The sequence below is a fragment of the Camellia sinensis genome, chromosome 3, assembly GCF_055761805.1.
Source record: "Camellia sinensis isolate YWXY chromosome 3, ASM5576180v1, whole genome shotgun sequence".
NCBI classification, from domain to species: domain Eukaryota; kingdom Viridiplantae; phylum Streptophyta; class Magnoliopsida; order Ericales; family Theaceae; genus Camellia; species Camellia sinensis.
The window spans coordinates 158,302,058-158,326,765 of record NC_138963.1 but is presented as its reverse complement, the minus strand read 5'-3'; the positions used below and the strand labels follow the sequence as shown (position 1 = coordinate 158,326,765).

The 24,708-nt window shown below is 36.4% G+C and overlaps 1 protein-coding gene and 3 long non-coding RNA genes across 4 annotated transcripts; all 4 read right to left on the bottom strand.

Annotated features, from left to right (window-relative positions):
• Positions 1-3,284: 3,284 nt before the first annotated feature.
• LOC114272883 (wall-associated receptor kinase 2) lies at positions 3,285-24,385 on the bottom strand. Its single transcript, XM_082918535.1, is given in 4 exon segments — positions 3,285-4,222; positions 12,105-12,486; positions 23,242-23,415; positions 23,551-24,385. Coding segments are annotated over 4 exon segments (2,151 nt in total). The 5' UTR covers positions 24,320-24,385; the 3' UTR covers positions 3,285-3,396.
• On the bottom strand, positions 5,098-5,865 carry LOC114313539 (uncharacterized). The gene is made up of 2 exons (XR_014364694.1): positions 5,438-5,865; positions 5,098-5,353 (listed from the first exon to the last, which is right to left on the bottom strand). It is a non-coding gene; the product is annotated as an uncharacterized LOC114313539 (long non-coding RNA).
• LOC145822857 (uncharacterized) lies at positions 7,643-9,428 on the bottom strand. The gene is made up of 3 exons (XR_014364695.1): positions 9,155-9,428; positions 8,790-8,826; positions 7,643-8,685 (listed from the first exon to the last, which is right to left on the bottom strand). It is a non-coding gene; the product is annotated as an uncharacterized LOC145822857 (long non-coding RNA).
• LOC145822858 (uncharacterized) lies at positions 13,660-21,611 on the bottom strand. The gene is made up of 2 exons (XR_014364696.1): positions 21,247-21,611; positions 13,660-13,755 (listed from the first exon to the last, which is right to left on the bottom strand). It is a non-coding gene; the product is annotated as an uncharacterized LOC145822858 (long non-coding RNA).
• Positions 24,386-24,708: the final 323 nt, after the last annotated feature.

Below are 24,708 nucleotides of genomic sequence, written 5' to 3'. Positions count from 1 at the left end.
AACTATCAAAAGAATCATCTCATGTCATGCCCCAAATTTTTGTTACTCAGAAACATTACCAAAACCCTTTAATTTAGGTCCATTTTTTTTTCAAATATCTATTACCCTTCAGTAATAGAAGCATAATAACACATGTTCTCTCTCGCAATGAATACAACAATAATAATAATCCATGCCAAGTTCCACTGCGGAGCTACAAATAAATAATTACAAACGTCAATGCACAGTATTCATTTCTTTCACATCTATGAGGAAATCACACATAAAAGACATATGAACTTCTTAACTCTCCAACCAATAAGTCTGAATTAACTTCCTGTAAAAAAAAAAAAAAAATGAAACAACAAGGGATGAGCACGATTACGCAGTAGGAATCTCATAGTTCCACAACAATAACTAACACATAGATAGAAATGATCATGCATGCAAGGTAATTCCATATAGTAAAGTGATGTTTTGTAATTTTAAAATATCGTAGGCAGAGCATTTTTTTTCTCAAAATTTATTGGAACATTTAAGGAAAACCTTCAACCATAAAAATTATCCCTCATCATCAAAAAAACCATAAATTTTTTTTGAAAACAAATATGTTTAAGGAACAACATCATTTTAAATTTATTAACCAATTCCAAAATATTCCTCATTTAATTTCCATCTTAATATTCCTCTTTTTATTTCCATTGTCCCTTTTTACTGATTACATTTATTATAACACCATAACCTCAAGTTCAAGTTCTCTTAATATTCAAAAACCGCCCTCATACACTCCATTCCCACCGGTCTATTCATATATGCTGTGACTCCTTAATGTAGAAATCCAAATCTCATTTATATTCAATAACAGTACTCCTATGCTCAACTCCTACTTGTCTAACAACTACATCGCATCCACATTTGCATTATCAATTATAATTCAACATATCATAAGGATAATAAACCCTTTTAATTCAATTTATCTGTTTATTACAAAACAAAATGCATAATCTTTCCTTACACTTACAAATAACCCGGTGAATTCATTATTAACAATCCTTTATCCAGTTACTATTTCCTTCTCCATTTGTTCCAAATAATTTCTATATGCATTCCCCTTCCATACCAAATTACACATCACATTGTAATTTCATAAGTTCATCACAAGTCACACATATTATCATTGACTCAACACATTTCTCAACACATTCCACATTTTGCTGACTTGATACTGCAGGATAGTGGGCACCCAATTCATAATACCTTTCACCTTTTGCCAACTTGATACAGTGGGAGAGCAGGCACCCAATTCATAACACTTTCCACCTTTTGCTCGCTATTATACGACGAGAAGTGAACTCCCAAAAACTATTTTCTCAAAAACCATATGTTTTCCAAAAACCATGTTTTTTTTTCCATATTTACTGACTATCATACGGCAGAACGTGGACTCCCAAAAACATTTTTAACTTTAAAACCATCCCCATATTTGCCGGCTATTATACAGCAGGAAGTGGGCACCAAAAAATATTTTCAAAACCATATGTTTTTCCACTTTTTCCGGCTACGATACAGCAGGACTTTGTGGGCACCCAAAAATCATTTTTCCACTTTTGCCGGCTATTATACGGCAGGACTGTGTGGACGCCCAAAAACATTTTTCTCACATTCGTCCAACGAGCCTAGACAGGGCATTTAGGCACCTTGAATTCAAAACCACCCCCACATTTGTCGGCTATTATACAGTGGAACGTGGGGACCCAACAACATTCTCGACTCCTTGCGCGGGTACCAACCACAACACAACCCAAAACAACTCAACTCAATTCAACTCCACACAACGCAACTTAACCAAACTCAAACACAACACAACTCAAATCAACACAGCATAATCCAACCCAACACAACATAACCCAACTCAACTCAACATAACATAATTTAACATAACTCAACACAATTCAACATAACAAAATAAAATTCTACACAACTCAACAGAACGCAACCCAACTTATTTCCTTAAGTTTCCACTTCATCATTTCATCACAACTTTCATATCATCACTACTATTCACAATTCAATGTTCTCAATTTAATCTCATTTCATAACACAACTTAGATTATTAGCAACAAGAGTTCAATCATAATTTTCTTACATGAATTTCTCCAAGCATCATCAAAGTTCAATTAACCATGAATATGTGCAATTCAACCCCTCAATTTCATGATACTACTTTTAATTTAAGCAAAACCATCAACCATCTTCATGAGCCAAACTAGGATTTTTAAGAGAAATTAAAGCTTTTCACAAAAACACATTTTATTCCAACTCTTCTATTAATTATATTCCCAAATTCATAAGCCCATAACTAAAACCCAACAAGTGGACCCCAACATTTCAAACCCTAAACCCCCAATCTCATGATTTATTCATAAGATGCTTAAAAATATAAATTTTGTATTTATATAAAGAAAATACCACAAATCTATCCATGAATGAGAGTATTGAAGGAGAACTAGAAACTCCTACCTTTTGAAGCAAGGAGATGACAACTCAAAAATCACCGGCGACAAAACCACAAACTATTCGGACCAAAAGGAAGCCCTTGACGAGATCTACAATCTTTCTCAAAAAACCAAGGTGAAAAGATCACTCTAGGTGAGTAGACCTAAAGATCTTGGGTGAAAAAGTTTGAGTTTAGAGAGAGAGAGAAGGGAACTCACGGTATAGAGAGAGAAAAAGAGAAAGATAGAGGAAAGAACATAATGAGGAAAGTATCTTTGAAGCCTATTTATAGTAGTAGAATGTTAGCTCCAAAGTCAAAGGAAAAAATGAGTCAAAACCCCCCAAAAGTAGGCCCTAACCCGTAGCCAACAATCTAAAATTTTACTCACAAGGGTCGACCCTTCAAACAAAAGTGTCGACCCTTCAGCAATAAATGAAGAAAAACAATGCTGGCAGCAAACAAGGTATCGACCCTTGGACACGAAGGGTCGACACTAAATTCCAGCAACCAAAATCCAAATTCTACTGTATACAAGGGTCGACCCTTCCTAGATTGGTGTCAACCCTTGAGGCCAACAACAAAAGACAAGTGTCGACATCACCAAGACTGGTGTCGACCCCAGAACAAGATTTCTAAGTTCCTAAATAACGTTTCAACGTAAACAAGCATAAACAAACAATCCCAACAAGTTTAAATCGATTTATACTCCTCCTAAACCAAAATACAACAACACCAAAGATTCTTAAAATAAAATAAAGGATTCAAATACACTTCCCAAAATCTTTAAAGGGTACAAGTGTTACATCCTAGTCCTAGAATTATTTCAAGAAACATTTGAAGGATAAAGCTATATATAGAAAGGAAGCTAAGGTAGTCTCATTCTCTAATGAAATATCTACCACGGAGCAACATTGTGTATCTCATGGTTCATTGAGCAATAGTGGTTTGACATCAAATGATGAACCTGAGGTGATGTCAAAACAAGCCCTTGTTGAGGTTGAAGTAGCATCCCAATCCTCGTTGAGATCAGTTCTATTGTAATCAAATACTTCATAATTTTGTTGAGTCGTAGTATTTCCTCGTAACATTCTAATTCCTTCCAATTCAACTGCTACATCTTTCATTGTAGGCCTCTTTTTCCCATTCAAGTTCAAGCATCTTTTCGCAAGATAAGCAACAGCAATGATCTCTTCTCTCCAATCCTCCTTGATAATTTTTTGATCAAGAATCTCAAACAAATGATTATCCTCCATTGATTGGATAAAAAATGTAGCTGAGCTCCTGCTTTCTTGGGATCTGACAGAAGAGATTGCTTTTTGCCCTATTAAAAGCTCAACAATAACAACTCCAAAGCTATAAACATCGCTTTTTTCAGTAAATTGGCTTGATTGGAAGTATTCTGGGTCGAGGTAACCAAAAGTGCCTTGTACTTGTGTTGTAAAGTGTGTTTGATCAATTGCAACTGATCTTGATAATCCAAATGAAACTTTTGCCCTATATTTATCATCTAAGAGTATGTTTGTTGACTTAATATCTCGATGATAGATGGGCACAGATGCAGCAAAATGTAAATAGGAAAGAGCTCTTGCTATTTCTGTGGCAATCCGCAAGCGCATTTTCCAAGGTAATGGAAAATCTTCATTTGCACCATGAATATGTTCAAAAAGCGTTCCATTTGAGATGAGCTCATAAACTACAAGGGGAACTTCTGTCTCCAGACAACACCCCAAGAGCTTAACTACATTCACTACAAGAATTAACACTTTTGGCAACAAAAAAATTGGTCGCTAAAAGTCTATTTTTGGTCGGCAAAAGTTATCCGCGACCAAATTTTTTGGTCGCTACTTTGGTCGCCAATTGAGGGTCGGCAAAAGTAATTCGTGACCAAAATTTTGGTTGGTCGGAAAAAGTCGGATATGCCGACTAAATTTTTGGTCGCGAAATATATCATTATCGCGACTAATTCATTTAGTCGCTAAAACACTTTGGTCGCGAAAAGTGATATTTTCCCGACCAAAAAGTTTGGTCGCCAATTATCACATTCAACGACCAAAAAGTTTGGTCGCCAATTGTGACATTCCGCGACCAAAAATTTTGGTCGCCAATCGTGACATTCCGCGACCAAAAAGTTTGGTCGCCAATTGTGACATTCCACGACCAAAAAAGGTTTTGGTCGCCATTTATTACTTTTCGTGACCAAAACTTTTGGTCGGCAAAAGTGAGTTTCCATGACCAAGAGCTATTTTGGTCGGCAATAGATCTATTTTTTGCGACCAAAACTCTTGGTCGGCAATTGTCATTTTTTGCGAAAAAAAATTATTTATTTGTCGCGACTAATAAATTGGTCGCCAAAGCAGGAAAACAATACACTTGTAATTCCTAATAATTTATTCAATCCATAATAAACCTATAATTTTAAAGCATCACTCAAATTAACTGAATCATTAACATTCGACACAATACATAATTCATTAACATTCGATTTATTAAATTTTTGTCAAACAACCAGACATTGTTCCAATTCAAACTGAAATAACCAGACATCCCCACCATGGTGTTCCACCAGACATTGTTCACACAAAATAATGACAATCAAAGAATCCAACAACACCTTTCTAAACTGTCAAACAACCTACTTCCAAAATTTCTTAAATTTCCCAAAACACTAGTGTACATTATATACATCCTATTTATAGAACTACATTCCAATTCAAACTGAAACACCCTAGTTTTAGCAAGAACAAAAAGAAACAATTCTACGAGTAAATAATATGTGGAAGCTTTGACTAAAACAAGAACTCTGTGTCAGAAACTTCGAGGACATTGTGGACGCCAATAGGGTTCACACCTGGCCGGAAAGCATTTCCTTCAATATACCTGTGACAACATTTAATCAATTAGCATTTCACCTAGTGTTGGGTAATTGCAATTTGCTTGTACTGATTGAAGACAGAAACTCACATTTCTTTCAAGAAAGTGTGCTTATAGAATGCATCTGGGATTCTCCCAGTAAATTGATTATGATCCAGGTACCTGCAATGATGTAAACGCTGTGTTGTGTTTATGAAGTGTGCTTATAGATGTAAACGCTGGTTACGGAGTCACTGTGTTGTGTTTATGAATCGGGCTGCTTTCAAATTGCATTATTAACAATTTTGGCAAAATCAATAGCTAACTCCATACTTTGTTTTGCAAAATAAGGATAAAAAGAGACATGGCATGGTTGAGTGATCAAATGAAGTAGGATAGATTTATTGAAACTAAAGAATCAAAGAATTACTTCAAACCAATAAAAGAATCAAAAGAAAATTTTCCAAATTATGAGGGACCACTTCAAAACAATATCTTCAGGAAGTAGATAACCAAAACCACATTGATATGGCAGTACTTGTGAAATTAGAAACCAATGTTTGCATGCACATTGATAACTCACAACCTAAGTGGACGAGCAGTCTACACAAGCTAATTGCATGCACATAGTGATATGCTACTTGCCACAAATCATTTACTCGGGAAAATGACATTATATTATGGACTTCATGGAAGAAATTCCACTGAAACACTTGCTTCAATATTGATCAATCAACTAGTAGGAGTCAACATGAAACAATCCACGAATAAAAATTCATTTGAAATATTAAAACACACCTATTGGAATAAAACAAACTTCAAGGACAAGGGTATTTCTTTTCATTCAGTTTCACAAAATTATAATGCATCAAGTTGATGACTACTTTCAACTATAATCAGCAGCAATTATAAAATCTCAATCAGAACCACTATTCCTTAATCAAGAGCTGTGTGGCTGCATGAGTCACTAAAGCAGGAACAAGTACAAATGAGCATATGAAGTTTTATATGCTACAAGATTGGAACTCAGGAAATGTCTTTAATGCCACACGTTAGATGATGAAGAAAAATTGTAATCAATAAAAACAGTAAATGTCCTGAGACCCAAATATTAAAATGAGTCAAGGATTAAATGCTATAATAGATAAATATACCTTCATTTGCATCTCGAACCATTTGATAACTGAAAAATCCTAAAAAAAGAGTAAGCTGCAATCACAAACTACCAACCCATTAAGATACTATTACTTTCGAACAAACCAAAGCCCTCCACTCTCTTAAATGAGGAAGAAATTGTGTGTTGTGTGTTTGGGGGGGTAATCAATTAGCATTTTATGAAAACACTTGACAAAAGTTAAGATTTCAGATTTTCAAGTTTTATCTTTGACCAAAATATTTATCAAGAGGCTGCTAATTTGCATCTCAGCCAGCCAAGCCTAATGCTAAACCAATAAGAGGAGAGAGCAATCCAAACAAAAAAGGTTATACCCAGTGCACAAGGCTCACACTTACAGCAGGGCCTTAGAATGGAGCATGGTGTCCAAGTTCCTCAAGTAGTACCACAACCTCAATATAGAATCTAGGGCAAATTACATATACCTCTCTTGAGGTTTGGCTAATTTACAGATACCCCCCTGAGGTTTCAAAAATTACATCCCGCCCCTTAAGGTTTGTATTTTCATAACAATTTGCCCCCTGAGGTTTAAATTTCATAACAAATTAACCCCAAATTTGTTATGCATATATAGCATTCAGGGGGGAATTTGTAATTTCTCTATAGCATTCAGGGGGGTATTGTAATTTGGCCAAACCTCGAGGAGGGTATATGTAATTTGCCCTAGAATCTATAGATTGAGTGTATAGGGTTGGGTCTTCTTTTTATTTATTTGCTTACAATATATATATATATATATATTTGTTGTCCCTCCTTGTTGAAGCTGTGTCAATAATTCTTATAGCAAGAGCAGAATAAGGAAATAGTCACTTTGCTTTACTTGAGTTCTATATTCAAGTAGGCAACTGCTTTAGTTTTTTATTCTTCAACCTCTCTCATCTGCTTTAGTTTTAGATCGTAAACAATTATGCATAAGACTGTGCACATCACCCTCTTGTTGTCTATGTTTATTCTTCTTCTTTTATATATATATATGTGTGTGTGTGTGTGTGTGTGCGCGTAATTCGTAAACCTTGTTTAGTGTAGCCATGTTCAATTATCCATTAAGGTAGGTTTTAGTTTTTGTTTACAAACATTTTTTTATGCTTTCCTCGTGTTTCTATTTCCAAGCTAACTAAAACAATGTACTGAAATGAAATTCTGACAAGAGAACAATCACTTCACTAATACTGGCAATATTAGCCACTAACATCTCTGTCCTAACCAATCCTTACAAGGTCAGAGTAACAACTTTGAGGAGCATAATCAAACCAACAATTCCTAAAACTTCACCCTTAAAGCAGTGCCAACCATCACATAAATAACCTTATTATAGAATATAGTATTGCTTAGAGAATATCTTCTTCATCAATATGTTCTTCTAAGGAGGCAGATTTGAAATAACATTTTCTTTTTCTTTTTTTTTTTAACCCCTTTTGTTCAGCAATAGCTCCTGCCAGGAGCTAAACATCATATAGGAAGGTATTAACCAAAAGTTGTATGGTTGGTTGGAAGCTTCTAAGAAGAAAAAGAAGAAAGAAACTTGCTAGATCAGCCATACAGCAGCTAGAAGGCCGAAAACAACCATACAGCGGCCAGAAGGTTGCCTCATCAAGCTACCTTCGGTTCAGCCATAATCACACATCTTTATTGATCCTAAACGTCTCACATGATCCTGGATCTGTGCAAGAATGAATTGGTCTCTACTTAATTATCATTGTATTGACAATCAAAACTGCAATGCTTCTAGAATTGCATGTCTGTGTGTCACATGGATGGACATTTATACACTTAGGCGTATGCACATACGCAAATATGTATTGTTAACAAAATTGCAGTAGCAACTCCAGGTTGATAATTTTTTTGGCTATATGCCAAATTTGGTATGTATCATTTTCACACTCATTTCCCAGCTCAAAGCAGAGCGAGAGAGAGAGAGAGAGAGAGAGAGAGAGAGAGAGAGTTACCTGCAAGGTATTGTGCTTGAGTTGTGGCAAATAGTGTCTGTAGTTACTCCACTGACGAGGGGTCCCCCATATTGCAGAGCATGACGACCTGGTGTCACATAGCCCTGAATGGTTGGATACCCATGGTTGCCAGAGAGAGGATGACCCATTTGTCCATATGGGACAATATTTGTGTTAACTGTGCTTGGTATGCCATATATTTGAAGGTAATGCTGACCCATGTGAGGATTGTAGACACCCTGAAAAAATAGACAGAACACACCATGATTGTGCACATATTCCTTTCCAGAACCAACTAGAGTACCAAAATATCCATTAGCAGTTGAGATTTGAATTTACTGACCTATGGGTAGGCATATTCAGGTCCAAAAGATGCGTACCTGCCAAAGGAAAGATTAATGCCTTGATGTCAAAGAGCACATCAATCAGTTTAGGTTGTAATGCAAGTGGACGTCAAATGATCATGTAACTGAACACATGAAGCTCTGGCATCATAAGAACAAGGCTTTTCTATCATACATAAATTACCATGACAATCATCTTGTGCTAATGCATATACCTTCGGTTTTTTGAATTAATAATAAAAACATAAAAAGCGGACGAGTTCAAAAAAATATCACGAACAAACAAACTTTAATTCATAAAAGTTAACTTGATTTTCACAAGTGTCTGAATAAACTTTGCTAGTAAACATCAACTTCTACAAACCTCTGGTTGATAATCAACAATGACTTCAACAAAGAAAACGGACGCACAAGAATTTGCTCAATTAGCTATTTGTCTGGATAGGGGCAATTTAACTCTCCTATAGGCTCATTTTGCCCACGAAAGTGCAAAATCATGCGAGTTTGTAGAGATTGAGAACACCAACAGGTGGAAGTGGATTTTCACATAAGTCTTAGTTCATACTCGCTGGCCATGGTTATGTATCTCACACATGGAAGAGCCTGGTAGCCGTTTTTCTCGATAATCTTTAGGTAACGAACCTACAAAACACAACATTTACATAAATAAGGATATTATTTTATTATGGTTGTTACGTTACGTTAAGAACCAAACTGAGCATCCAGAAGAACCAAACAGCAGGAATGCGTCATCATGAAAAGTCACCAAAGCAGTTTTCCCAACCAACTTGAATAAAATAAAATAAATTTCAAAGTTAAAACCAGTGGCACTGTTCACTCCTCGGAACAAGACCAAGACTAGAACTAAGGCAAGTAGGCATCAACCCCTTCGTTTAAGGTTTAAAAGTTTCACATCCCAGCAGCAGAAAGTAGCAAGTAAGAATCAGAATAATTATAATACATAGGTTCAATCATGCTCAATCACTAACATTTGTGGAAAACCACATCTCTAAGAAGTTCAACAGGCTATTCTATTCTAAAAGGAAATACAGTGCAGGAGCAGGAATACCACTTCAACAAGCACAGCGTCTGTCAATGGCTAATGACAAATTACAGTGCCAAAATGGCTGAGACAGACAGAGAGTAGTTTGGCCTTTTTTTGTATCCACATTTGTGAATTTAAAAAGCAGGTTTGCCCTTTTAATGCAGAGTCAAAAGGAAGTAATATTGGAATAGGTAGTTACAGGGGAGCAGTCGTTTACAGTCATTCATGACCTCTGTTGGGAGGACAAGCATTTCAGGGCATAATGAAACCCAAAAAAGAGTCATACAAAATGCAGATTTATGTATCCTGCAATCCTGGGAAGTGAGTGAAATAGCATTCTCAGTCCAACAACCAACCTTTTTTTATTATTATTTATTTTTTTTTTTTTATATTTGTTGATTTGATCAAGGAGAGCAGAGTAGTAATGGTAGGTGCATGGGTACATGCACGTAACAGGGAGTGATATCCTGCATCAGATTTGAGTGTTCAACCACATCAAGTATGAATCCTCCCACCTGATTGGAACACAAAGTTTGGTTTGGTTTTGGTTTATCATTCCTGATTGGAACACAAGGTTTGGTTTTATCCATTCCACCTTTGTCTAGATAGATTTAAAAAAATGAAAAAAAAAAGACGCAAACACAGCAGACACAGAAAGAATGAAGCATTGCAGATATAAATGCAACAATATCTGAATTTTCTATTCAATAAAAAATTAAATTAAAAAAATTTGTATTTGAGAGGGGAAACCTGGATTCCTGAAACAGCAAAATATGGTATCTCAAACTTCACACGTATATGAGCTTTTCTCTTAGAAGCTGCGTCTTCAGATGTTATGCTGGGAAGAGTATACTCCACTCTAAGCATATATTCCTAAATTGAATTTGCAAAGAGTGTTAAAATCCCATGCCAAAATTGCAAGTGGAAAAGATACTGTAGCCCCACATAACCAATAGCCATGAACAAGAAATTACTAGCAAACAATACACTGAGAAAAAATTGAGGTAAACTCTCATCTTACCACCAGGAAAAGATTTAATTTTCCAGATCAAAGCATCCTTTTCTGGTGCATATGAAGCAGATCCCAATGATGTCCGAACATTTGGGTTGGTAGCATCGGCTGGAACAGGCAACTCAATCTCAACATTTGTAGCAGTGCTGTAAAATTGATTCAATGCATGAATTAGTTAAGAAAAATCTAATGATCAGGCATTTCAACGTGTTTGTGATGTTCAACAGAGCTTCAGCATCTGTAGCTTGTTCTCTAGGTTTCTGTACTGAAAACCAAATTAAAGAAAGCAATATTGTCAAGAGGAAAGTTAATTACTAGAATCGTTCATTGATAATCTAATTGAACTTGTCCGAATCAACCCTTGATAAATCATCTCTCTCATCTACAACAAACAACAATCAGAAACGAAACAAAAAATAATAATAATAATAACCAAATAAAATTAAGAATTTGTTAAGAGGAAAGTTAATTACCAGAAATTAGGTTCTGAACAGCGAGATATCGAGATCGAAGAACTCTGCGTTTGGCGACAAGTTCAGGTTCAGAATCGTTTGAACTTGCTTCAACATCATTCTCTGCTATGTTCCTTCTTTTGCTAGTACTTGGTTCGCCTTTCACTTGGGTATCTGAACGAAATTAGGGCTTAACTAAAAAAAGACTAAAACAGAGCGGAAGAGAGACAAACTCACAGATCAGAAGAACAATAAGCCGGTGAGGAAGAAGCAACTACGAATAAAAGGGTTTCAAAGAGAGATGAGAGAGGAGAAAATGAAAATGTGAGCTAACAGATTCTAAAGATAAAAAATTTCAATTCCCCCCCCCCCAACGTTTCAAATTTCCCTCTCAAATTTTTGGCAACCAAAATACTAGATTAGTCGCAGAAAATGTACCTTTTGCCGCCAAATTTTTTTAGTTGCCAAATCTCAATCAACGGCGACTAAAATATTAATCGTTAAAAGTGCTAATTTGGCGACTAATTTTTTTTAGTTGCTGAAAATAAGTTTTTGGTCGCCAAAAAAAATGTCACATTTTGCGACCAAATTTGTAGTTGGTAGCCAAAAGCATACCACTTTCTGCGACCAACTCTTTTTTTGGTCGCCAAAATATAACCTTCTGCGACCAATAATATTTGGTCGCCAAAAATAATGATCATTCGCGACTAATTAATATTTGGTCGCCAAATGTCATTTTTTTGCGATCAAAATTTTTTTGGTCGGCAAAAGTGGTCGCCAAATGTGTAAATTCTTGTAGTGATTCCTATGGTTGATTTGTGAAAGAATGACAACCTCATTAATAAATTGTCCAACATTTCCTTCATCAACTATCTTAGACTTTTTAATAGCTACGATGCTTCCATCTTACAATATCCCTTTGTATACAGTTCCTTGGCCTCCTTGCCCAAGGATACGGTCCTTGTTATAATGATCAGTGGCCTTCTCTAACTCCTTCGAACTGAACAATTTAGTTTTCTCAACACTACCATCACATGAAGATGAAGACAACTTTTCTTTCAATAATAACCCACCATTCCGTTTGAAGAATTTTTCTTTTCACTTCTTGTTGTTTCTTTTTTCTTGTACTTTGTATAACCACCAAGAAGCAATAATTAAAAGCAATACTCCAATTCCAGAGATCAAATCTACATAATTCAAGATATAACAATAAATTTATAAGTATTAGACGATTGGTTTGATGGGTGAATCAAGAATAAATAATTAAAAGAAAAAAAAAAAAGATGCCATTGTTACTATCAGGGGCTTTGCACATCTCTTTCAATAAAGATAACAAGTTTGGGAAGATCAAAACTCAAAATAATGTTTTGTTATATTGTTTCTTTTGTTGTGTCTTTACTTTTTTTATTTTAAAGGCTAACTTGGCTGGTTTACTAGTTCGTGTCATCCCTTGTAAAATGTATAATTTGACAATTATGATTCTTTGTTGAATATAACATTTACAAAATCACAGCTGCATTTTTTTCACGACATTTATTACCTCATATTAATAATGGAAATAAGCTCCATTATGAAGATGCCGTAAGAAATATTGTAAAAAAATATATAGCTATAGCATGAATCAGAATTTGTCTTTTTCATAGATGATTTAAGCAAATGAAAATAAAATATAAATAATTTAGATCCTCTTAATGAGTCTCGTTACATGCCCAAAAAATAGAACCGGATAGGCCTAATTGAAGTATTAACAGAGAGAAGCTACTTTAAAAAAAAAAATTATGTGGCTCACTATGTCAAAGTCTCATATTTTTAAGTTAAAATAAATAAATAAACACGTCAGGTAATTGGAATAGAGAATAATACAAACACACAGTTCACAATTATTAATAAAAAATATATATTAATAGTACTATTTAATTTAAAAACTCACTTTTTAAATTTAATAATATGACAATTTATTAGAATATTTAAGTCATTTCTTTTATCTTCTCTAATTATTAGCTGATCATATGTTATACATATCATTAATTTTAAAAAGTGAATCTAAAAAATTGACTTGTATATAATTTTCCAAAAAATATTATGTAAACTAACAAATCGTACAAATTTGTGTCCCTTCCTCAATAAAAAAAATATATATATAAAATATAAAAAATTAAAAATTAATTAATTAATTGTTAGTCTACGACATTGAAAATATTTAAGATTTTCTCCCTCTAAAAAAATATGTGCCCTTTACAGTTTTGTCAATCTCGTTCCAACTAACTCGATTCATCATTAACTAAAATATAGACATACATTGACCCCATATAAATATAAGAAAATATTTTTTTGTTATTAGTATTTTATTATCATTTTCATTTTATATTTTTTTGTGAGTTCTACTGGTTTAATTGCAGTGATATATATAATGTTGAAATTATTTTGAAATATTGATAATTAATTTTTTTACCACACTAAAATGTTGGAAATGGTTAATTTTTCCTCAAGTTTGGTCTATTTTTTAGGTGGGCCCCGAGTGTCGATTTACTCGGGTCAAAGTGGTAACGCGTTCTATGCCGCGTTGTGATTCACGTGGTATATTTGGTTGCTCAAAACCATTACCGAGTGAATGGGAAATTGAAGCCAAAGTGTGCTCCATGGAAATGGAGTTTTGGTGGAAATTCCTTAAAGTTGTAAATTGGGTTGTCCCACATTGATTTGGTGGGAGGTTTTGAAAGGGTTTATAAGGCTTAGGGTGAGATACTTGGGGTGTGCCCCAAGGGGTACCCAAGTGTTTTAGAGGGAAAGGTTATGGGCAAAATGGGCTAGACCCATTGGACCCAAAAATCACCACACATGCGCACGCACGCCGCCGTCCGGTCGGGCTGGGCGCAGGTGCGTGGTGTGTGCTTCTAATCTTTTTGGGCCAAAAACATTTGAATTTAATTTTATTTTTTATTAAAATAAAATCCATAATTCAAATTAAATTGATTTGGATTTTTTGTTCATCCAAACAGGGCCCTTCCCGGTTTCAAACAAAAATAAACTGTTTTGGAATTAATGCACACCCAAACAGGGCCCTTCCCGTTTTACTATCTGTTTGAATTGATTCAAATCTGTTTGAATTCAAAACCCAACAAGTATGATACCTGTTCAATTCAAAACCAAGAGCTACATACCTGTTTAATTCAAATCCAAGAGCCACCTTCACATCTATAAATAGGACCATCCTCATTTGATATTTTGCATTCAGAAATTTCGTATTTCACTTCTGTTAATTCTATTTTTCATCTTGCTGCATTTTATTTCCTAAAGAAAGAGTGTAAACACTTAGTGTGTTCGTAAGGCAAACAGTTAGTAGTGCTGCTATTGTTTGTGGTAGATCATTTCATCCTGGGAGATAGACGTCCGAATTCTGAAAGCACCGTGGAGAGGACGAATCTGTCTTAAGGACACAGTGTCAAACACTGGACTTGATCAGAAAATAATTCAAAGAAATTAAATCAAGTAAGTTATTTAATTTATTTTCAGTGTTGTTTTTATTTATTTAAATCAGATTTTAATTTTGTTTTTATAACAAAATAAAATCTGTTTTTATTTATTTATTTTTATTTCGAGTTTGATTTTTGTAATCAAACATATTCTCTCCTTTTCTCTATTTCTTTTATTCTTGTTGTTGTTTTGTACACAACAGAATTAAATCTTTTTAAATACAGTGAAGATTGTCCAACAATCTTAAGACAGAATCCTTTTTGGGTATCTTCATTGTATTTAATTTTCTGTGTTTTCAAATTAATATTCTGGTTGGAAAAACAAATAGTGATTTATGCTATTTGACAGATAGTAGTAATATACTGTCTCTTTTCTTTGACAACTACTAGTAGTACGATACTGGTGTCATTAACAATTCAGAATATTATTTGGTATTACAGAAAATTCTTGTGATATTTTATTTTTCAAGTTTTAGTAACAAGGAAAATAAAATTATTTTGTTGTTATAATTATTTTCTGGTTTTAGTAACTAGAAAATTAATTTGTGTTTTAATATTTTCTGATTTTTGTAATCAGAGATTATGGCTACTACAGCTGAAACTGCATCTGGCAGTGGTACTCCTATTGTTACACCTACATCGGTCCCTATCCAGAACCATGTTCATGTACCAATCAATCATGGAGAAAAGCCGGAAAAATTTAATGGTACCGAGTTTAAGAGATGGCAGCAGAAGATGCTGTTCTATCTTACAACTCTTAATTTGGCCCGGTTTCTCCATGAAGAGGCTCCAGCACTTAAAGAGGGTGAAAGTGATCGGCAAGTTGTTGCCGCTGTAGATGCTTGGAAACATTCAGATTTCCTGTGCAGAAACTACATCCTAAATGGCCTTGACAATATGCTGTATAATGTATACAGTCCTCTGAAAACAGCAAAAGAATTGTGGGATTCTTTGGAGAAGAAATACAAGACAGAAGATGCCGGCACGAAGAAATTTGTCGTCGGTAAATTTCTGGACTTTGTTATGGTAGACTCCCAAACGGTAATATCTCAAGTTCAAAGTTTTCAAATAATTTTGCATGATATTCATTCAGAAGGTATGTCACTTAGCGAGTCATTCCAAGTCGCTGCTTTAGTGGAAAAGTTACCACCGGCTTGGAAAGATTTCAAAAATTATTTAAAACATAAACGAAAAGAGATGACTATGGATGAATTGATTGTAAGATTAAGAATTGAAGAAGATAACCGAAAGGCTGAAAAGAGGAATGGGAAAAATCCCATTGAGTCCAAGGCAAATGTGGTTGAACAAGTTCATAAACCACATAACAAAAAGAGGAAGTTTACTGGAGATGGTCCTAAACAAGGCGATAGTAGCAAGAAGTTCAAAGGAAAATGCTATAACTGTGGCAAAACTGGACATCGAGCTTCTGACTGCCGCCGCCCTAAAAAGAATCATGGAAGTACAAGTAAGAAGACCACCAATCAGGCCAATGTAACAGAATTGGATTACATCTCTGACGGAGTGAATGACATCAACCTCTCTGCTGTAGTGTCTGAGGCTAACTTGGTTGGAAATCCCAAAGAGTGGTGGGTTGACACTGGAGCAACTCGTCACATATGTGCGGACAAGAAGATGTTCACTACCTACAATGAGGCTGCAAATGGTGAACAACTTTTCATGGGAAATTCTTCTACTTCTGCTGTGGCTGGACAAGGGAAAGTAATCTTGAAGATGACATCAGGGAAAGAACTGACCCTCAACAACGTACTGCATGTACCTGACATCCGGAAGAATTTAGTTTCTGGGTCTTTGTTAAGTAAAAATGGTTTTAGGCTTGTATTTGAGTCTGATAAGTTTGTATTAACAAAGAGTGGTATGTATGTTGGTAAGGGATACATGAGTGATGGTCTCTTTAAGTTAAATGTAATGACAGTTGTACCGAAAGTTGCTATGAATAAGAATAACACATCTTTTGTTTATATTCTTGAGTCAAATTTATGGCATGGTAGATTAGGACATGTGAATTTTGATGCTTTGCGTAGATTAATTGGTTTAGATTATATACCAAAGTTTGAAATTAATCCTAATCATAAATGTGAAATTTGTGTAGAAGCGAAACTAACTAAGGCTCCATTTAAATCGGTTGAAAGAAAAACCGAACCTCTAGAATTAATTCACACTGATGTATGTGATTTAAAGTTTATTCAAACTAGAGGTGGCAAAAAGTATTTCATAACATTTATCGATGATTGCACAAGATATTGTTATGTTTATTTACTTAGAAGTAAAGATGAAGCCTTAGAAATGTTTAAACTCTACAAAACAGAAGTTGAAAATCAACTTGGTAAAACCATTAAAATGGTTAGAAGTGATAGGGGTGGTGAATATGATGCACCATTAAATGAATTTTGTGCACAACATGGCATTATTCACCAAACTACAGCCCCTTATTCTCCACAGCAAAATGGAATTGCTGAAAGGAAGAATAGAACCTTAAAAGAAATGATGAATGCCATGTTACTAAGTTCAGGCTTACCACAGAACTTGTGGGGGGAAGCAATATTGTCTGCTAATTATGTTCTTAATCGAATACCCCACAAGAAAACCAAAAGCATTCCTTATGAATTGTGGAAAGGTCGACCACCTTCCTACAAATACTTAAAAGTGTGGGGGTGTTTGGCAAAAGTTGAAGTACCCGTTCCTAAAAAGACTAAGATAGGACCAAAAACAGTAGATTGTGTGTTTATTGGTTATGCTCAGAATAGTAGTGCATATCGGTTTCTGACTTATAAATCAGATATACCTGATATAAATGTGAACACTATTATAGAGTCAAGGAATGCTGTGTTTTTTGAACATGTCTTTCCTTACAAGAAAGGACAGGAATTAAGTTCACAGAAAAGAACTTATGATTGTACACAAAGTCAAGAGACTAATGACAATCAAACACAAGAGACTAGCAATAGTCTCGACCAACAGGATTTAACTAATGATGAACCAAGACGAAGTAAAAGAGCGAGAACATCAAAATCCTTTGGTCCAGATTTTCTGACATACTTGTTAGAAAATGAACCTCAAAGCTTTAAGGCAGCAATGACAGGTCCTGAAGCACCTTTGTGGAAAGAGGCTGTTAATAATGAAATTGAATCCATTATGCAAAATCATACTTGGGAATTGGTGGATCTTCCACCAGGTTCTAAACCTCTTGGATATAAATGGATATTCAAGAGAAGAATGAAAGCAGATGGTTCAATTGACAAGTATAAAGCAAGACTTGTTGTTAAAGGTTACAGACAAAAGGAAGGTCTGGATTATTTTGACACATATTCCCCTGTGACAAGAATCACATCCATTCGCATGCTTATTTCTATAGCAGCGTTGTTTAAATTAGAAATACATCAAATGGATGTTAAAACAACTTTCTTAAATGGTGATCTAAATGAAGAGATCTATATGGAACAACCCGAAGGGTTTGTAGTATCAGGGCAAGAAAAGAAAGTTTGTCGACTTGTAAAATCCCTTTATGGATTAAAACAAGCACCTAAGCAATGGCATGAAAAATTTGATCATGCAATGCTTACTAATGGGTTTAAGATAAACGAATGTGACAAATGCGTCTATGTTAAAAACACTGACCAAGGATATGTCATAGTTTGTCTTTATGTGGATGACATGCTTATCATTGGAAGCAGTCAAAACATGATCCAATCAACTAAGCAGATGCTTAACAAAAGATTTGATATGAAAGATATGGGGGTCGCAGATGTTATATTAGGAATGAAAATTACTAAAACATCTGACGGATATGCATTATCTCAATCTCATTATATTGAGAAAATTCTTGATAAATTTATCAAGGATGATTTGAATTTAGCTAGAACACCTGTAGACATCAGTCTTTATTTATCGAAAAATAAAGGTGATGCAGTGTCTCAGTTAAAATACTCCCAAATCATTGGAAGCCTAATGTACCTAATGAATTGTACTCGTCCTGATATAGCTTATGCTATCAGTAAATTGAGTAGGTACACTAGTAACCCTGGAGAAGACCATTGGAAAGCGATCATTCGAGTTCTTAGATATCTAAGATTTACTCGTGATCATGGTTTGAACTTTACTCGATATCCAGCAGTACTCGAAGGTTATTGTGATGCCAATTGGATATCGGATACTAAAGATTCAAAATCCACTAGTGGATATGTCTTTACTCTAGGCGGCGCTGCTGTTTCTTGGAAGTCCACGAAACAAACTTGCATCGCACGATCCACAATGGAATCCGAGTTCATTGCTTTAGACAAAGCAGGTGAAGAAGCAGAATGGCTTCGTCACTTCTTAGAAGACATTCCAATGTGGCCAAAACCTGTGCCAGCTATTTGCATTCATTGTGATAGTCAATCTGCAATAGGCAGGGCATAGAATCATATGTATAATGGTAAGTCACGACATATTCGTCGTCGACATAATACCGTAAGGCAATTGTTGTCAAACGGAATAATCTCAATAGATTATATAAAATCTAAAGAGAATATTGCGGATCCGTTAACAAAAGGTTTGACAAAAGAGTTAGTGTATAGTTCATCGAAGGGGATGGGATTAAAGCCTATTACATAAAGAGTCGTCATAATGGTAACCCTACTTATATGACTGGAGATCCCAAGAACTAAGTTCAAAGGGACAACTAAGTTATGTATGGCTCACCAGAAATCACCAAGGGATTAAAATTCCTACCCATTCCTATGGTGAGAGTGATATCTGCAACATATGTTGTCTGCAGGGGTATAAGGATAAGCTTTGCTTTTAATGATTACTTATATCTTGATTAAGACATAAAATCAAGATGAGTATAAGAAGATACTCACAATAAGAATCACCTATATGAGTGTTGAACTGGGGCCGGTTCTATGAGAATGAAAAGGCTAAATTCTCTAGAAACACTTATGAAAACCAGGTGCGTTCAAGGCCAAAATGAACACAACAGTGAGAACCACGATGTGTTAGAAGATATTTTGTGTGAAATCTATTGTCTTGGCTTACACAAACGGCTGAACAATTCAAGGCATCGCGTCCATTGGTTAGCCAGTAAGTCCGATAGGTTATCACTAGGGAAGGTTCAAGGCCGAAAACTACCTATACTGATGCAAGATATTTTCGACTTATACTCTTTCGTTAAGTCTGCATATTGTTGCATTTCCGTTGTCATCAAATTCCATTCATGTGGGGGATTGTTGGAAATGGTTAATTTTTCCTCAAGTTTGGTCTATTTTTTAGGTGGGCCCCGAGTGTCGATTTACTCGGGTCAAAGTGGTAACGCGTTCTATGCCGCGCTGTGATTCACGTGGTATATTTGGTTGCTCAAAACCATTACCGAGTGAATGGGAAATTGAAGCCAAAGTGTGCTCCATGGAAATGGAGTTTTGGTGGAAATTCCTTAAAGTTGTAAATTGGGTTGTCCCACATTGATTTGGTGGGAGGTTTTGAAAGGGTTTATAAGGCTTAGGGTGAGATACTTGGGGTGTGCCCCAAGGGGTACCCAAGTGTTTTAGAGGGAGAGGTTATGGGCAAAATGGGCTAGACCCATTGGACCCAAAAATCACCACACATGCGCGCGCACGCCGCCGTCCGGTCGGGCTGGGCGCGGGTGCGTGGTGTGTGCTTCTAATCTTTTTGGGCCAAAAACATTTGAATTTAATTTTATTTTTTATTAAAATAAAATCCATAATTCAAATTAAATTGATTTGGATTTTTTGTTCATCCAAACAGGGCCCTTCCCGGTTTCAAACAGAAATAAACTGTTTTGGAATTAATGCACACCCAAACAGGGCCCTTCCCGTTTTACTATCTGTTTGAATTGATTCAAATCTGTTTGAATTCAAAACCCAACAGGTATGATACCTGTTCAATTCAAAACCAAGAGCTACATACCTGTTTAATTCAAATCCAAGAGCCACCTTCACATCTATAAATAGGACCATCCTCATTTGATATTTTGCATTCAGAAATTTCGTATTTCACTTCTGTTAATTCTATTCTTCATCTTGCTGCATTTTATTTCCTAAAGAAAGAGTGTAAACACTTAGTGTGTTCGTAAGGCAAACAATTAGTAGTGCTGCTATTGTTTGTGGTAGATCATTTCATCCTGGGAGATAGACGTCCGAATTCTGAAAGCACCGTGGAGAGGACGAATCTGTCTTAAGGACACAGTGTCAAACACTGGACTTGATCAGAAAATAATTCAAAGAAATTAAATCAAGTAAGTTATTTAATTTATTTTCAGTGTTATTTTTATTTATTTAAATCAGATTTTAATTTTGTTTTTGTAACAAAATAAAATCTGTTTTTATTTATTTATTTTTATTTCGAGTTTGATTTTTGTAATCAAACATATTCTCTCCTTTTCTCTATTTCTTTTATTCTTGTTGTTGTTTTGTACACAACAGAATTAAATCTTTTTAAATACAGTGAAGATTGTCCAACATAAAATTGTGTGTTTCAAACTGATTTAACCCAATAATTTGCCTTAATATTCATCTCTCGATCAAAATCCTGTGGTAATTAATAAGTAATTATGGAATATAATGTGACTTACCTATGTGATATTCTAAACCAATCATGTAACGGAAAACTCTACAATAAGACATATTGACTCACATTTTTAAGTAGTTCAGTGACAGAAAATGACTCATTTACTTTGGGTGTGTTTGGTAACATTTACATTTTCAGTTTATATTTACAAAAATTTTATAAACTGGTTTTTGTATATTTTTAGAAAAACATAAACTACAAACGCATTTGGTAATTGACAAAATGTTTAAAAAAATTTAAAAATATAAAAAAGAGTGAGAAATGGCAAGTGGTGGCAAGTGGCGGCAAGTGGCAGGGGAAGACGGTGGTGGAAAGTGGTGATGGTAGGTGGTGGATAGCTGGTGATGGTGGGTGGTGGGTGGTGGTGGTGGATGGGTGACGGTTACTGGTGGTGGGTGGTAGCGAGTGGGTGGTGGTGGCGGGTGGTGGTGGCAGGTGGGTGGCGGATGACGGGTGGTGGTGGGTGGTGGCGGGTGGGTGGTGGTGGCGGATAGGTAGCGGGTGGTGGGTGGTAGCGAGTGGGTGGTAGTGGTGGTAGCGGATAGCGGGTGGTGGCGGATGGGTGGTAGGTGGTGATAGTGGGTGGGTGGGTGACGGTGGTGGGTGGTAGCGAGTGGGTGGTGGGTGGTGGTGGCAGGTGGGTGGCGGATGGCGGGTAGGTGGCGGGTTGTAATGGTGGATGGGTAACGATGTCGGATGGTGGTGGTGGATGGCTGACGGTGGTTGGTGGTGGGTGGTAGCGAGTGGGTGGTGGTGGTGGCGGCGGATGGCGGGTCGTGGTGGCAAGTGGGTGGCGGATGGCGGGTGGTAGTGGGTGGTGGCGGATGTGTGGTGGGTGGTGGGTGGTGACGGGTAGGTGGCGGGTAGTGGTGGTGGTGGGTGGATGGGTGACGGTGGAGGGTGGTAGGTGGTAGCGAGTGGGTGGTGGTGGTAGTGGTGGGTGGTGGTGGCAGGTGGGTGGCGGGTGGGTGGTGGGTTATGGTGGTGGTGGTGGGTGATGGTGGTGGTGGTGGTGGTAGGTAGTAGGTGGTGGTGGCGGGTGGCGGGTGGTGGTGGGTGGCTAGTGGTAGCTGGTGGGTGGTGAGTGGTGGTGACAAATAGGTGGCGGGTGGTGGTAGCGGGCGGTGGATGGTAGTGGTGAGTGGTGGTGGTGGTGGTGGTGGCGGCGAAGAGTGGGTGGTGGTGGCGAGTGGGTGGCAGGTGGCAGATGGTGGTAGGTGGGTGGTGAGTGGTGGTGGTGGTGGTGGTGGTGGTGGTGGTGGTGGTGGTGGCGAAGAGTGGGTGGTGGTGGCGAGTGGGTGGCAGGTGGCAGGTGGTGGTAGGTAGGTGGTGAGTGGTGAGTGGTGGTGGCAGGTGGTGGTGGGGGGTGGATAGTGGGTGGTGGTGACGGAAGACGGTGGTGGAAAATGGTGGCAAGTGGTGGCTAGTGTTGGATGGTAAAAAAAAAAATTGAAAACTCAAAATGGAAACACATTTTTTGTGTTTTCATTTTTTGGCCAAATTTATAAACTGAGACCACTGATTTATAAATCAAAAATTTTACCAAACAAGTTTTTATTTTAAATTTTTTAAATTTTTATAAATATAAACAGAAAACTAAAAGCGTAAGTATTACCAAACGGCACCTTTGTGTTGCCAATTTTGGTTGGTTGGAGTATCACTTAAACAATGTTACATGCTACCTTAGGAGTATTATAATAATGTTCATGTGTTAAATAAATTTATAAGATTTATTAGTTTGTATACTATTATTGAATTAGTAATTCTGATATTGTTTCAAGTTACTTAAGTCTAAAAGGATGTGGGTCCAATTGGGGAGGTAGTTTACAAGTAAATTCTTCGAAATTCATTAATTATGTAATTCTGATATTGTTTCAAATGCATTACCAATCACAATTAGAAGCACAAGATCTGGACCAGCAGCAGTGCAACGTGTTCCATCTGTTTTGCCATCACCGTGGTATCTCTTGGGGAAAGAGCACGTATAATTCCCAAGCGTGTTTAAGCATTTGCTTTCCTCTACACACTGGTTAAGATTTGGATCTGCACACTCATCAATGTCTGCAAAACAATCAAAACAGAGGAGGGAGGGCTCAATCATGAAATTAAAGCATCACAAAAACAATATATATAGAATCAAAAGCAATTGAATCCGAACATGATGAATATGAAGCTAGCTAAATGGATACTACTAACCTTTGCAACCATCTGAGAGGTATGCGTTCCCTTCGTAACCCTTGGAACACTTGCAGATATACCCATTACCGATTTCTGCCTCATAACAATCACTATTATCTCCACATGCATAACTTGTCAAATTTCTCTTAGCTTCATCGCATGTCTTGTTATCCCCTATTCCCCAATCAAGCACCATCGGCACCTTGGTTTCTTTAAAATCTTGAAGGTAAGTTGTGGAGAAATTAAAGGCAGCTTCTTCAACAACAAAGGCATAGCTGCTCGGATTGAAGTCCAATTCATCCGTATGATTGTTGAAGCTATGCGCATCAATTTCGATATGGCTGAGTCGTTTTGGGATGGAGGTCTGGCAGCAACCAATTCCGGAGCAAGATCCATCATCAGGAACGTAGGAGATGCTCATACAACTTGACACACACCCAGTTGTAAAAACGAAACTCTCGTTTTCTAAAATATGGAGAAACCCATATGTGTCACAACCAATAGAAGTGAACTTGTTCTTGGTAGTAGATATGGAGAAATTGGAGGCGACGAGCCATCCATCAAAGTTGCTCTGTAATGGTGTACCTAACCGGTCATAACAATTACGAGATATGTAATTCATGATGCGTAACTCACCCTCCTCAAGCGATATATTTGAAATAGTGATATCGCTATGCCATAAATATGGCTGAGAATCACTACAATTAATGAAGAAATCTTCGCTGCGATAACAATTCTCTTTCACGCCGAATGGGTATGGGATGTTTAAATTCCCGCAACGGTTCATGCAGTCAAGATTCTTCAAATCTGCTTCTGTTGGTGGTGCTGCAATTGTTGCTGCTGATAATGACAATATCACTGTTGGGATATACCTCCTTATTGGAGTGTGGGACCCAATTGATTTATTAAAAGAGTTTGATTTAGTTTGGTATTAGTTATAATATATTTTTATATATTATATCTAATTTTGTGGAGACCTAATCCAATTTGAAAACAATTTGGGTTTGATTACAAAATCCTAGATTCACAATACATATTGGGGGTACTGTTTTTTCCGAAGAAAAACGTGAGCGGCAGCAGCTTTGGTGCTTTGCTTCAATTGGTATTGTTTGTAATTCTTGATTTGACTTGGTCAATCAAAAATTGGTGCTTTGATTTGTGAAGAAGTTTGGTTCA